Genomic DNA, 14,850 nt, shown 5'->3' on the forward strand with positions numbered 1-14,850 from the left:
TGCCCATAGACAGATATGAACATAACTCATATTTATACAACATTGTCATTTAGAGGTACTGGTAAACCTTAGTTTCATACCTTTATATGTTGTGGAGGGGGGACACAGCTGTGGTTCCGACTGCCTTAGCACGTTTTTTGTTCTTGTGTGCGTTTTTGACATCAAACACAAACATTTAAATCATTAGCAAAACGCTTTAATTAACAGTGTCATCATCATCTAGACTTGCGATTTATAGAATACCAACAACGGTTGCAAACGGCAAGAAGAAGTAGCTTCCGTATGCATTCCCTTTTAGGATACAGCAAATGGTTAATGTTTTTTTTTTATATTCTTTATTAATTAATCTATTACATACAGCCCGCTGTGACGTTCTCAACAAATTAATACAAAAGCTTACAAGAACATGATATGCATAGTTATAGGTATAAATGGTATCACAAGAACAACTGATTTGCACCTCTGTCAAAAATTTAATTACAATGATATCGACCTGACAAAAACAACAAAGTTGCAATTCAGTTCTTCTCTATCAGATATACCAAGTATAAGGCATGCTATGGGGTAAATAATATTGCACCATGATGTTGACTACCTTGCGTCATTTGTTTAAAGGACAAAAGAAAGTAGATTTAAGTAAACCTCCACACAAGTTTCTTTAAGGATTCCACCATTCCACACACGTTATTGCCCTTATCATTTGACAGTAATGCTTCTTTCTTATCTTTACCCTCCATTTTGCCATCGTCTTTAAGTATTTCAGGTGTCCATGATGACACCACGTGTTTTGCCTCGCTGTCAACTATAGCGGAAGTGAGCCAATCCAGCGCCACATTCAGGCCGGACAAGTCATGTACAGCACTTACACCGAATACCGCCCATTTTCGGTCAACTGGCGTAATAATCTCGGAGATTCTCATATCCACCTCCGTAGGAGTGATAGCTTCTGATAGGTCCTGTTTGTTGGCAAGAACAAGAATTGGGACGTTTCTTAACTCATCTAGTTCCTGGTATCTCTGAAGCTCATCCACAGATTCGTCAAACCTTTAGATCATTAAAAATACAACGGGTTATTCTTCAGAAAATTTTTTTTTCTTAAATGTTCATGTCAAGTTTGGTGCGATCTGTTTTATACCCCAAAACATGGTATAAATTACTTATTAATACATCTTCACAACATCTTATTGAAGCATTTTCATTTTGTTAAACGTCAACAAGAATTAGGTCAGAATTTTAGAAATAGACACACACAAAATGGCATCGTTGTGGTACAGTTTATGTGTCAGATTTAGGTAATATATTTGAGCTACTGAGAATATTAAGAAAGGTCTAGTGGTAAAGGTGTCAACCTTCACCCAAGCAATCATGAGTTGGAAGCCATTTAGAGGCTTGCTATCTTGATCTTTAATTTTTACCAGCACTGTGTCTACATTTATTGCAAGGTTATGGACGCTCTCTCTCGAGATATAGAGAATGAGTAATTCATATCAGCTTAAATCATGGCTGCATTTAGAATGAAGCTTATTTAATTGAACTTTAACTAAATACTAATACACAATACAAGATACCATTAAGTCTTACCTTTCTTTATCCGCACAGTCGACGAAGAATACCAAGCCATCTGTGTTTTGGTAATAGTGCCTAAAGATGGGTCGGTCTTTGCCCCTTCCCCCTACATCCCATGCAGTGATACTGACTCCATTGTGTGATATTGTCTCCAAGTTAAAACTCATGGTGGGTATCGTGGATACCACCTCGCCCAATTTAAGGCGGTACAACGTCGTAGTTTTGCCACTAGCGTCCAGTCCAATAAACACGATTCGAACTTCCTTTTGTGAGAAAATCCTCTTGAAGAAGGAGTTCCCCATACCTGTCGTTTTTCAGCACGTTACACTTGTTTCGGTAAGTCCAGTGACATCCGATTAACAGATAGATACAATTTCATATTAAATACACTACATGTCAGAAATCAATTCCTCTGTATGTAACTACATATCAATTGAGAATATGAATTGTTTTGTTTACTGTATACGGTCTTTATAAAGTATTGCGATATAATACACTGTACTTTGGTTGACGCACTTAACTCCACGCTGGCTATATTTACATGGCGATATTGATTTGTATATAAATAACCGTCGACTGAACTTCTAACTCGTTTAATATTTTACTATCGCTTTTGTGTCGATTTTATCAGCTTTAATTTCTAAATATTTAAAATAACAAAAGACATATGTTATAATATAATAGTGTTTTTTATTTATTTTAGCATTGTTTTACATCGAACATCAAGTAAAAGTGTTGATTCACGTGTATAAAATATTAAAACACATATTTTGTTTACAGAAGGTGGAAACACTATATATATATATATATATATATATATATATATATATATATATATATATATATATATATATATATATATATATAGAAAATAGAAAACTGTATTCATTTGCATAAACCTTAAAACAGGGTATTGACATTCAGGTGTAATGCAGTTTTTAATATAATTAATGCAAACAAACATAAAAACAGAAAAATGTATGTAAAGCATAGGTATGAGCAAAAAAAAATATGTACAAGAATATATAGTATACTAATTAAAAGTGTTCATAAGAAAATAGGCAAATAAACAGAGGATATTTTATTACATCATATTTTATTTCATGAGTGTCAAAGAAAATCTGTTGTTGTTTTTTTTTAAATCGATTTTATTGATATTGCATTTTCTTGAACATAATAAACATTAAGTCACCAAATGTGCTTACATTAGAAATTTAAAAATAGAGGTTATACATTGTTTCACAATAAAGCACCATATAAAGTGTATTGGTGTGTGCATTACTTAAAAATTGAACAACGATGAAATATAACTGATTACAAAGACAACAATAAAATACAATGTACTTTCAGTTTATAAGATAAAGTATATGCATTTCTCCGTATCGCTTTAACCAAGTTATAAATCAGGTTAAGGTGTAACTAATGATGACTAGCTTTCCTCATTTGTGTAGTGAAACAAGTCGTTTTAAGTAAACTTCCACACAAGATTTTTGAAAGATTCCATCAATCCACACACGTTAGTCCCCTTTTTGTTTGATTCTAGAGCTTCTTTTGCATCTTTAGTATCTAATGTACTATCGTCTTTAAGTAATGCAGGTGTCCATTCCGACACCACGTGTTTAGCCTCGTTTTCAACTATAGCGGAAGTGAGCCAATCAAGCGCCACCTTGAGGCCGGACAAGTCAGTTACAGCACTAACACCAAAAACCGCCCATGTCCGGTCAATTGGCGTTAAAATCTCGGAGACTCTCTTTTCCACCTCTGTAGGAGTGATAGCTCCCGTTATATCCTGTTTGTTGGCAAGAACAAGCAGCGCAGTGTTTCGAAGCTCATCTTCTCCCATGAAACTTTTTAGCTCTTCAAGAGAGTCTCCAAACCTTTAAATAAAAAAAAAACATGAAGGAACTAATGCGCACCTTCAAAACAAATAGTACCAAAAACATTATCATTTATTGTTCAAAATTAAATGCTAACAATCTCTGACTTACACGAACGACAGTGCGGTATTTAGACAATGCAACAATATATGGCATTAGGAAATACTGTACCAACATGATTTTAGAGAAGGCCATAGCTAATGTTTGTAAAACTGGTGGCCCATTCCCCTTGCATCTTTGATTTTAGAATGTCCGTTTCAAAGATTGTGTTTAACTGTGCTTTAATATTCTCATTGTAATATTTGTTTTCATGCAATATAATAATATCAAATGTCTCTATATTTAGCCTCAGCTGAGTCCAATTTTAAGCGGCAAGGAAAAAATGTGCCGTAGAACTATACATTTAAATCTTTTCAACAAATTCACCTGATAGCTGATTTCACCTATGGTAACCATGGATATAATGGCAGGTACATGTGCAAGGCCATTTAACTATTCTTCTCCGTGAATATGATATAGTTCATGACTTTATTCATTGTTATTTCAATTAGAGTTTAGTAAACGTGAGTTGTTTGTTTCAAGAAGGCTGAACACCTAACCACTCGAGGATACTGAACAGGGCTCAATTTGGCAATGAATAGGTTCACTGTCACCTTTACTCAGTATTGTTAACGTCTTTGAAATGACTGCCACTATCAATACATCAGTTCATGATAAATATAACATGTTATTAGTCTATGATTTTAGACTTAACTGAGAATTAATGCCGGTATTGAGTTAATATGCAAGGTAGAATGTTCAGATATTAGAACGTAATGCACCAGTCAACTGTAACCACGCCCCCCCCCCAAGGTCCGGGGGTATACCGGGGATAGCCGAGGAAACGGGCCGTGTTTTTACCTTCCCGGGTGCCCCGCAGTGCCTGGTGAATGCGGTAGTTTTATATTCGCGTCAAATATAGCGGGGATGTGCCTTACTTAGGGTCTCTGGGGTGCGGGGGCATGTAGAGGGGATTTTACCAATAGTGCGTCCCCGCAGGGCGTTTTTTTTCGGGCTTGGCTGGACCGAAAGTCAAAGTCCCCGCTAATCCCTGGACCTGGAGGGGCCGTGGTTACAATTGACTGGTGCATAAGTCTTTGAGGTCACACATCTCATTACAGTCCACTTAAAGGTGATTTACATGGAGGTCGTCGTGGAGAAATTTCGAAGTTAAAAGTAGCAAATTATTTCAAATGAAAGAAATCTTTAACTTGTTTTATGGCGTCACGTGGTTTGGATCATCACTACATTCTATGACTGGTGTAAATGATAACTGTACGACAAAAAAGTAACCTCTGTAAGGAATTTGGTAGAACGTGTGTACTCTCCTCTAATTCCAGCTATCTTCAACAGTCACAAACTCATGAAATGGCGTGAGAAGAATTTTATTTTAGAAAATCGCTATTTAGAAACTGAAATAAATAAGTTAAAACTAAAGCGACCAATCAGACATATACCGTAAGTTCTAACCTGTCTTTGTCAGCACAGTCGAAGATGTAGACCAGCCCTGCAGTATTTTGAAAGTAGTGTCTGTATAGAGGCCTCATTTTATCCCTTCCCCCTACATCCCATGCAGTGATATTGACTCCTTTGTGCGATATTGTCTCTACGTTAAACCCTATGGTTGGGATCGTGGTCACCACCTCGCCCAATTTTAGCTGATATAACGTCGTAGTTTTGCCACTAGCGTCCAGTCCCATAAACATTATTCGAACCTCCTTTTGCGAGAAAAGTCTCTTGAACAATGAGTTGCCCATGTCTCTAGGTAAGCACGTAAGCTTTTATAGTATGTCCTTGATTATATCCGTTAATGTCCAACTAAATCATATGTACATAAAGTTTTATATTGAATTCACTACATTTAATAATATCATATACAATTACTCTTTACGTGTATGTAACCTTAAAATGAATGAAGAATACGAATTGGTTTTTGTATTATATACGGTTTATATCAAGCATTGCGAAATACTACATTGTACACTGTACTCCGGTTTACGCTTAAACCTCCACGCTGGCTATATTTGCATGGCGATATTGATGTGTATATAACTGACAGTCGACTGACCTTCGATTGGTTTAAAGGCTTATTCGCGGCTTTTTGGTTTACTCAAATATTAAAGTTCTCTGAACATTTTGAGCAACATGTCAAGTTAGTAACGTAATAATATGTCCACCTATTTCAACCTCGTTTTTGTTGTTATCATTTAGAATATAATTAAAGGAACCCACCAAGTGCATGGGACACAGCCTTGGTGGAAAAATATCATGACTGATATATACTCTATGACACTTATGTTTGGTGCATTCGTCAGAATCGATCTACGTAAACGCTTAATGAACAGAAAAAAATGAAAAATATTATCAATTGTCATTGGCCCACATAAATGCAAACAACAGAGCCCGGAATCCCCTTTTAAACTAAAATAACAAGTATAGACTGTAGTAATTCCTATAAGAATGTTGACTATGTATTCGTCATAATCAAACTTTTATTAATTCAGCAATATGAAAAAGTAAGAGCGTAATGTGTAAATTAAACTTGATGTGAAATCATAATCTACGAAATTCTATGTCAAGTCAGACAGAGAACCGTGTTCACTAACAAAACAACACTTAAGAAATAACCGAAAATAGTGCGTTGTATTAGTGTTTAAATTGCACAAATGCGCTATAATATTGAGTGGCGTTTTGCCTTACTCATATCAAGCACTGATCATAGATCATGAATTATATTAAAGAATAGAAAAGAATAAAGTATAGTTTACTGAACTTTAAACAGACATCAGTTATTCAGCAATATAATCTCAAATTTATTCATTTTCAATGGTAAATATAAAACCAATTTTAAATTAACGTTATACATTTTATATAATCGACAAAACGTAACACAACGCAAAATAACTAGGCCTTGATCTTGTTTTTGCTAATTAGCAAGATATGTTGATGAAGAGAATACTTTAGTACGTAATTCCTATGCGCATAATCGTTGAATAATGTAATATGGCAACTGGTAAGTTTTCATGTTTTTCATGTTTAATCAATATGTCGTGTCAAATTTAACAAATTTAGCAAGTAAAGTATATATATATCAAGTGAATGGATCAACTTGGCATGAACAGCCTTCTTGATAAAAAAAGTTGGAGCATGAGGTCATTTCATTTAGTTTTTGATTGGAAGTCAACGGACAATCGGACAAGCAGACATCAGCGCCATACCATAATACTTTCCGTCCTACGTATGAATGTAATTAATTAGAATATAACAGTAAATGTTGTAGTAGTTGTTGTTGTTGTTGTTGAAGTTGTTGTTGATGTTGTTGTTGTTGTTGCTTGTGGTGGTGGTGGTGGTGGTGGTGGTGGTGGCTATTGGACAGAGTGGAGATACTATGCCTTTTAACATTATTACAAAGTTTGATAAAAATTGGATCAGAAATGTTTAGAAACAAGGGAAACCGGAGAGAGGGTTGCATTTGCCGCCCGGACACCCGTCATGGGTGATTACACCATCCCGATCAATATACGAGAATTGTTCATGAACTTCATTAACATAAATAATTGATTAAGTGAAAATTAACAAAATACCTATATCTTATATCATGACTACCATCAAGGGATCCGCTCGTAGTGATCAAGGTTTCAGTTTGGGGCACCCGCACCCCCCCCCCCCCCCCCGCTATAGAAGAATTAATTGTTCAATAACACAAGGTTGAGTGAGTGAACCTAGATGTGTTTTGGGCGACGTGAAAACAACTTTTGAATCATTTAAGCTATAAAAAGACATGTTATTAATGATTTTATTCTCGCATTTCACTAGAAATTCATTGTGTTGGGACTTCTGAATGCCTTGTGCTGAGGTCCACGACTGTTTTGTTGTTTTATTTGGGGATACAAATGTATACATAATTTCTGATACAAGCAAATAGTAAACTAGAATAATAGTAAAGCCAGATACATTTTACACAGAGTAAACAGTCTGCTGTGTGTTTGTGAAGCAAGATTACATACTAGTTAAACCAAAAATATTAAACACAGAGCAAACAGTCTGCTGTGTTTTTGTCTGGTGCATGGAAACAAACATGCACATATGAGTTAAAAGATAAATGGTTCCATCGCACTGCAAGACCAACGAAACATATGCAATTTTGCAAATGTAGATTTCAGCAGTTCTAGCAGTTAATGTAATTTAAGGTATTCGTTGTATTATTAGGCTTGTCATTAAATTGGGACATTGTTATAATGTTAAATTGGGATGTTTGATAATTCCATTGAACTTATGGTATCACTTGAAATGAACGTGCATTTCTAGAGAGCTAATAACTACGAGGATGTACATTAAAGAGAACTTTGTTTTAGTTGTCTGCCTATCGTACATTATACATTTTACACACCTGTATATAAATTGTATATACATGTATATGCATATTATAAAGCCATTCTATTTCAACACTTTGCTGTGGAATCTCCGTCATTTGTTATAAAGAAACATTCGAGACTAAGGTTACGCAAATTTCCACAGAAGTTTCTTAAAGGATTCCACCAGTCCAGAAGCGTTGGTCTTCTCGTCCGTTGCCACTGGTGCTTTTGTTTTGTGTTTATTGACGGTGATGCTCTCTTCTTTAAGCATTTCCGGTAGCCATGACGACGACGCGTGTTTCGCTTCGTTTTCAACCATAGCGGAAGTAAGCCAGTCCATTGCTGCCCGAAGACCCGATAAATCATGCACAGCACTCACACCAAACACCGCCCACTTCCGGTCCGCAGGCGTTAAAATCTCAGATATTTTGGTTCGGACCTCCGTTGGGGTGATGACTCCGGCCATGTCTTGTTTGTTAGCGAGAACAAGTATTGGAATATCCCGAAGTTCATCTTCCTTCATGAATCTTCTTAACTCTTCTACCGCGTCTCCAAACCTACAAAGCATGTAAAACAAGAGATTAATGCTCAATGTTCGCTTTAAGAGAGTAATGCTCAATGTTCGCTTTTCGAGCGTTATTGTGTTATACAGTATTTTAAAGAGCTGTATGTTTACAGGCGATATATTTCTAAAGGTGCCATCAGCCGAGTACAGGCTTACCATGTGTATTTTGAATAGACATAGCGCTATTTGAGAGTATCATAAGCCAACGACTAAGATCAAAAAGCGCTGTCCGGATATACATAGAATAAACAAACCAATAGGAAAAGAGCAATAAGTTAAAGATGCGCCTCCAGAAAGTCAACGTATTATTTACAGTTCATTTTAATGGTAGACGTTTTATGCAACCATCATTATCAAAGGCAGAAAACTTTTAGGCAAGGGGGAAATAGGTGGCGCTTTATGCAAACGTACCGGTGCATATGATTATGTGAAGAGCTAAACAACGAACAGCTAAGGCAAAGCAACCCCTGTTGCCCTACTGATTAAACAATGAATACGGAGACACCATTGCCCAAACTCCGCTTATTAGCTCTATCGATAATACTTACCATTGCCAAGCGACGGGTTCGAGGTCTAGTGGTAAAACAATTGAGTGATAACCGAGGGGTCTCAGGTTCGATCCCCCGCTCCATCAGTAATATAACTTATCGTCTTCCGAGAGGAACGCTCAACGGGGTCCCGACCTGTGACAGTGCTGTACCAGGGTAGCTCCAACCAGCGTTACATTTTGTCAGTGCGCCATGGGTCACCAGGCTCACAAGACTCTCACTGCGACCGACGCCCACGGACGGCCAGTGGCACCGTCTAATAAACAAACGCCCTCTTACCTTTCTTTGTCAGCACAGTCGATCATGTAGACCAACCCGGAAGTCGTCGGATAATAGTGTCGATAAAGCGGTCTGATTTGGCACCGTCCCCCTACGTCCCAAGCCGTGATATTGACAGCCTTGTGTGATAAAGTCCCGTTCACGGTCTCCACGTTAAAACCTATAGTGGGGATCGTAGTCACAACTTCTCCTAATTTTAGCCGATACAACGCCGTAGTTTTGCCACTTGCGTCTAGTCCAACAAGCAAGATTCGAACCTCCTTTTGCGAGAAATACCTCTTGAACAGGGAGTTACCCATGTCTATAGTTAATTATTATTTTGCTTGTGTTAAACTTGTATCCTTTTCTATATGTAGCCGATTTAACTCAATACTACGTGTACTACAATTTACGAAAAAGTAGTGGTTATTATGATAAATTACATGGTTAAATCAAGTATTCCAATTCAATGATTGTGAAATAGTATATAGTATTATTAGCGTACTTCTAAATATATTATCGGCTACGCTTAAACCTCCACGCTGGCGAAATTTACATGGCGATATTGACTTGTTCATTATACATACTGTTATCCGTCCGACTGAAAACAAATTCTTATCGAGTATAACAAGAGCTGAAAGAAGGTGGTATTTTGTGAATCACAAATAATAATTCAAAAACAAAATGTTCGATTTAAGAAATACAAATCTACACCAATTAACAATATCATTTGGGGCTTTTTTAACTTTCATCAGAAACGCCATACAAAATATTACAAGCATTACCCAAACATGACAAGTTTTAACCAACCAAAAAACAGGCATTGAACAGAATACTTGTAAATTCACACTTCAATGTCGATATCAGTGCTTTTCGGCATAAAACATTTTCTGCCAAATTGTCAAAATATCATCACTGATGACGACTTTCATTTTAACAAGAATTTTTACATTAAAAACAGAAAACACAAAAATGAAACCCTAATAAATATGACAGTCTGGTGCGCTCTATGTAATATTTAAGATGAGATGACCTGAAGTAACAGAATGCAGCGAGTGTGCGTAGCGAACAAGCCCTTCTTAATCATTTAAATACATCAAGTCATCTTACTGTCTTAGAATACCACCTCATTCATTGACACATCTTCAACGCAAAATCTGAGGCAGGGAGTGTGTATCGAGTGAGTGGCAGTAGGCGGACCTTGTGAGTGGCAGTAGGCGGACCTTGTGAGTGGCAGTAGGCGGACCTTATCAGTGGCAGTAGGCGGACCTTATGACTGGCAGTAGGCGGACCTTGTGAGTGGCAGTAGGCAGACCTTGTGACTGGCAGTAGGCGGACCTTGTGAGTGGCAGTAGGTGGACCTTGTGAGTGGCAGTAGGTGGACCTTGTGAGTGGCAGTAGGCGGACCTTGTGAGTGGCAGTAGGCGGACCTTGTGAGTGGCAGTAGGTGGACCTTGTGACTGGCAGTAGGCGGACCTTGTGAGTGGCAGTAGGCGGACCTTGTGAGTGGCAGTAGGCGGACCTTGTGAGTGGCAGTAGGTGGACCTTGTGAGTGGCAGTAGGCGGACATTGTGAGTGGCAGTAGGCGGACCTTGGGAGTGGCAGTAGGTGGACCTTGTGAGTGGCAGTAGGCGGACCATGTGAGTGGTAGTAGGCGGACCTTGTGAGTGGCAGTAGGCGGACCTTGTGAGTGGCAGTAGGCGGACCTTGTGAGTGGCAGTAGGCGGACCTTGTGAGTGGCAGTAGGCGGACCTTGTGAGTGGCAGTAGGCGGACCCTGTGAGTGGCAGTAGGCGGACCTTGTGAGTGGCAGTAGGCGGACCTTGTGAGTGGCAGTAGGCAGTAGGCGGACCTTGTGAGTGGCAGTAGGCGGACCTTGTGAGTGGCAGTAGGCGGACCTTGTGAGTGGCAGTAGGCGGACCTTGTGAGTGGCAGTAGGCGGACCTTGTGAGTGGCAGTAGGCGGACCTTGTGAGTGGCAGTAGGCGGACCTTGTGTGTGGCAGAAGGCGGACCTTGTGAGTTGCAGTAGGCGGACCTTGTGAGTGGCAGTAGGTGGACCTTGTGAGTGGCAGTAGGTGGACCTTGTGAGTGGCAGTAGGCGGACCTTGTGAGTGGCAGTAGACGGACCCTGTGAGTTGCAGTAGGCGGACCTTGTGAGTGGCAGTAGGCAGTAGGTGGACCTTGTGAGTGGTAGTAGGCGGACCTTGTGAGTGGCAGTAGGCGGACCTTGTGTGTGGCAGAAGGCGGACCTTGTGAGTTGCAGTAGGCGGACCTTGTGAGTGGCAGTAGGTGGACCTTGTGAGTGGCAGTAGGCGGACATTGTGAGTGGCAGTAGGCGGACCTTGGGAGTGGCAGTAGGTGGACCTTGTGAGTGGCAGTAGGCGGACCATGTGAGTGGCAGTAGGCGGACCTTGTGAGTGGCAGTAGACGGACCTTGTGAGTGGCAGTAGGCGGACATTGTGAGTGGCAGTAGGCGGACCTTGTGAGTGGCAGTAGGCGGACCTTGTGAGTGGCAGTAGGCGGACCCTGTGAGTGGCAGTAGGCGGACCTTGTGAGTGGCAGTAGGCGGACCTTGTGAGTGGCAGAAGGCAGTAGGCGGACCTTGTGAGTGGCAGTAGGCGGACCTTGTGAGTGGCAGTAGGCGGACCTTGTGAGTGGCAGTAGGCGGACCTTGTGAGTGGCAGTAGGCGGACCTTGTGAGTGGCAGTAGGCGGACCTTGTGAGTGGCAGTAGGCAGTAGGCGGACCTTGTGAGTGGCAGTAGGCGGACCTTGTGAGTGGCAGTAGGCGGACCTTGTGAGTGGCAGTAGGCGGACCTTGTGAGTGGCAGTAGGCGGACCTTGTGAGTGGCAGTAGGCGGACCTTGTGAGTGGCAGTAGGCGGACCTTGTGTGTGGCAGTAGGCGGACCTTGTGAGTGGCAGTAGGCGGACCTTGTGAGTGGCAGTAGGTGGACCTTGTGAGTGGCAGTAGGTGGACCTTGTGAGTGGCAGTAGGCGGACCTTGTGAGTGGCAGTAGGCGGACCCTGTGAGTTGCAGTAGGCGGACCTTGTGAGTGGCAGTAGGCAGTAGGTGGACCTTGTGAGTGGTAGTAGGCGGACCTTGTGAGTGGCAGTAGGCGGACCTTGTGAGTGGCAGAAGGCGGACCTTGTGAGTTGCAGTAGGCGGACCTTGTGAGTGGCAGTAGGTGGACCTTGTGAGTGGCAGTAGGCGGACATTGTGAGTGGCAGTAGGCGGACCTTGTGAGTGGCAGTAGGTGGACCTTGTGAGTGGCAGTAGGCGGACCTTGTGAGTGGCAGTAGGCGGACCTTGTGAGTGGCAGTAGGCGGACCTTGTGAGTGGCAGTAGGCGGACATTGTGAGTGGCAGTAGGCGGACCTTGTGAGTGGCAGTAGGCGGACCTTGTGAGTGGCAGTAGGCGGACCTTGTGAGTGGCAGTAGGCGGACCTTGTGAGTGGCAGTAGGCGGACCTTGTGAGTGGCAGAAGGCAGTAGGCGGACCTTGTGAGTGGCAGTAGGCGGACCTTGTGAGTGGCAGTAGGCGGACCTTGTGAGTGGCAGTAGGCGGACCCTGTGAGTGGCAGTAGGCGGACCTTGTGAGTGGCAGTAGGCGGACCTTGTGAGTGGCAGTAGGCAGTAGGCGGACCTTGTGAGTGGCAGTAGGCGGACCTTGTGAGTGGCAGTAGGCGGACCTTGTGAGTGGCAGTAGGCGGACCTTGTGAGTGGCAGTAGGCGGACCTTGTGAGTGGCAGTAGGCGGACCTTGTGAGTGGCAGTAGGCGGACCTTGTGTGTGGCAGAAGGCGGACCTTGTGAGTTGCAGTAGGCGGACCTTGTGAGTGGCAGTAGGCGGACCTTGTGAGTGGCAGTAGGCGGACCTTGTGAGTGGCAGTAGGCGGACCTTGTGAGTGGCAGTAGACGGACCCTGTGAGTTGCAGTAGGCGGACCTTGTGAGTGGCAGTAGGCGGACCTTGTGAGTGGCAGTAGGCAGTAGGTGGACCTTGTGAGTGGTAGTAGGCGGACCTTGTGAGTTGCAGTAGGCGGACCTTGTGTGTGGCAGAAGGCGGACCTTGTGAGTTGCAGTAGGCGGACCTTGTGAGTGGCAGTAGGTGGACCTTGTGAGTGGCAGTAGGCGGACCTTGTGAGTGGCAGTAGGCGGACCTTGGGAGTGGCAGTAGGTGGACCTTGTGAGTGGCAGTAGGCGGACCATGTGAGTGGCAGTAGGCGGACCTTGTGAGTGGCAGTAGACGGCCCTTGTGAGTGGCAGTAGGCGGACCTTGTGAGTGGCAGTAGGCGGACCTTGTGAGTGGCAGTAGGCGGACCTTGTGAGTGGCAGTAGGCGGACCTTGTGAGTGGCAGTAGGCGGACCTTGTGAGTGGCAGTAGGCGGACCTTGTGAGTGGCAGTAGGCAGTAGGCGGACCTTGTGAGTGGCAGTAGGCGGACCTTGTGAGTGGCAGTAGGCGGACCTTGTGAGTGGCAGTAGGCGGACCTTGTGAGTGGCAGTAGGCGGACCTTGTGAGTGGCAGTAGGCGGACCTTGTGAGTGGCAGTAGGCGGACCTTGTGTGTGGCAGAAGGCGGACCTTGTGAGTTGCAGTAGGCGGACCTTGTGAGTGGCAGTAGGTGGACCTTGTGAGTGGCAGTAGGTGGACCTTGTGAGTGGCAGTAGGCGGACCTTGTGAGTGGCAGTAGACGGACCCTGTGAGTTGCACTAGGCGGACCTTGTGAGTGGCAGTAGGCGGACCTTGTGAGTGGCAGTAGGCAGTAGGTGGACCTTGTGAGTGGTAGTAGGCGGACCTTGTGAGTGGCAGTAGGCGGACCTTGTGAGTGGCAGTAGACGGACCTTGTGAGTGGCAGTAGGCGGACCTTGTGAGTGGCAGTAAGCGGACCTTGTGAGTGGCAGTAGGTGGATCTTGTGAGTGGCAGTAGGCGGACCTTGTAAGTGGCAGTAGGCGGACCTTGTGAGTGGCAGTAGGCGGACCTTGTGAGTGGCAGTAGGCGGACCTTGTGTGTGGCAGTAGGCGGACCTTGGGAGTGGCAGTAGGTGGACCTTGTGTGTGGCAGAAGGCGGACCTTGTGAGTTGCAGTAGGCGGACCTTGTGAGTGGCAGTAGGTGGACCTTGTGAGTGGCAGTAGGTGGACCTTGTGAGTGGCAGTAGGCGGACCTTGTGAGTGGCAGTAGACGGACCCTGTGAGTTGCAGTAGGCGGACCTTGTGAGTGGCAGTAGGCGGACCTTGTGAGTGGCAGTAGGCAGTAGGTGGACCTTGTGAGTGGTAGTAGGCGGACCTTGTGAGTGGCAGTAGGCGGACCTTGTGTGTGGCAGAAGGCGGACCTTGTGAGTTGCAGTAGGCGGACCTTGTGAGTGGCAGTAGGTGGACCTTGTGAGTGGCAGTAGGCGGACATTGTGAGTGGCAGTAGGCGGACCTTGGGAGTGGCAGTAGGTGGACCTTGTGAGTGGCAGTAGGCGGACCATGTGAGTGGCAGTAGGCGGACCTTGTGAGTGGCAGTAGACGGACCTTGTGAGTGGCAGTAGGCGGACCTTGTGAGTGGCAGTAGGCGGACCTTGTGAGTGGCAGTAGGCGGACCTTGTGAGTGGCAGTAGGCGGACCTTGTGAGTGGCAGTAGGCGGACCTTGTGAGTGGCAGTAGG

The 14,850-nt window shown here is 43.4% G+C and overlaps 2 protein-coding genes across 2 annotated transcripts; both read right to left on the reverse strand.

Moving 5' to 3' along the window:
* Window positions 1–337: 337 nt before the first annotated feature.
* Window positions 338–2,073, reverse strand: LOC128210299 (ADP-ribosylation factor 4-like). Its single transcript, XM_052914565.1, has 2 exons — window positions 1,582–2,073; window positions 338–1,044 (listed from the first exon to the last, which is right to left on the reverse strand). The coding sequence occupies exons 1-2, from the start codon at window positions 1,866–1,868 to the stop codon at window positions 633–635; spliced, it is 699 nt and encodes a 232-aa protein (XP_052770525.1). The 5' UTR covers window positions 1,869–2,073; the 3' UTR covers window positions 338–632.
* A 387-nt stretch (window positions 2,074–2,460) lies between these two features.
* LOC128210454 (uncharacterized) lies at window positions 2,461–9,736 on the reverse strand. The gene is made up of 5 exons (XM_052914804.1): window positions 9,230–9,736; window positions 7,987–8,394; window positions 6,701–6,716; window positions 4,953–5,260; window positions 2,461–3,443 (listed from the first exon to the last, which is right to left on the reverse strand). Exons 1-5 carry the CDS (start codon window positions 9,526–9,528, stop codon window positions 3,032–3,034), a joined length of 1,443 nt encoding a protein of 480 aa, XP_052770764.1. The 5' UTR covers window positions 9,529–9,736; the 3' UTR covers window positions 2,461–3,031.
* Between the last annotated feature and the right edge of the window lie 5,114 nt (window positions 9,737–14,850).

The sequence above is a fragment of the Mya arenaria genome, chromosome 12 (genome assembly GCF_026914265.1).
Source record: "Mya arenaria isolate MELC-2E11 chromosome 12, ASM2691426v1".
Lineage (NCBI taxonomy): Eukaryota > Metazoa > Mollusca > Bivalvia > Myida > Myidae > Mya > Mya arenaria.

Coding starts and splice junctions, on each gene's coding strand:
- LOC128210299 (XM_052914565.1), bottom strand. CDS start 1,868: ATGGGGAACTCCTTCTTCAAGAGGATTTTCTCACAAAAGGAAGTTCGA. Junction 1,045..1,581: donor GACTGTGCGGATAAAGAAAG/GTAAGACTTAAT, acceptor AATGATCTAAAG/GTTTGACGAATCTGTGGATG.
- LOC128210454 (XM_052914804.1), bottom strand. CDS start 9,528: ATGGGTAACTCCCTGTTCAAGAGGTATTTCTCGCAAAAGGAGGTTCGA. Junction 8,395..9,229: donor GACTGTGCTGACAAAGAAAG/GTAAGAGGGCGT, acceptor CATGCTTTGTAG/GTTTGGAGACGCGGTAGAAG. Junction 3,444..4,952: donor GACTGTGCTGACAAAGACAG/GTTAGAACTTAC, acceptor TTTTATTTAAAG/GTTTGGAGACTCTCTTGAAG.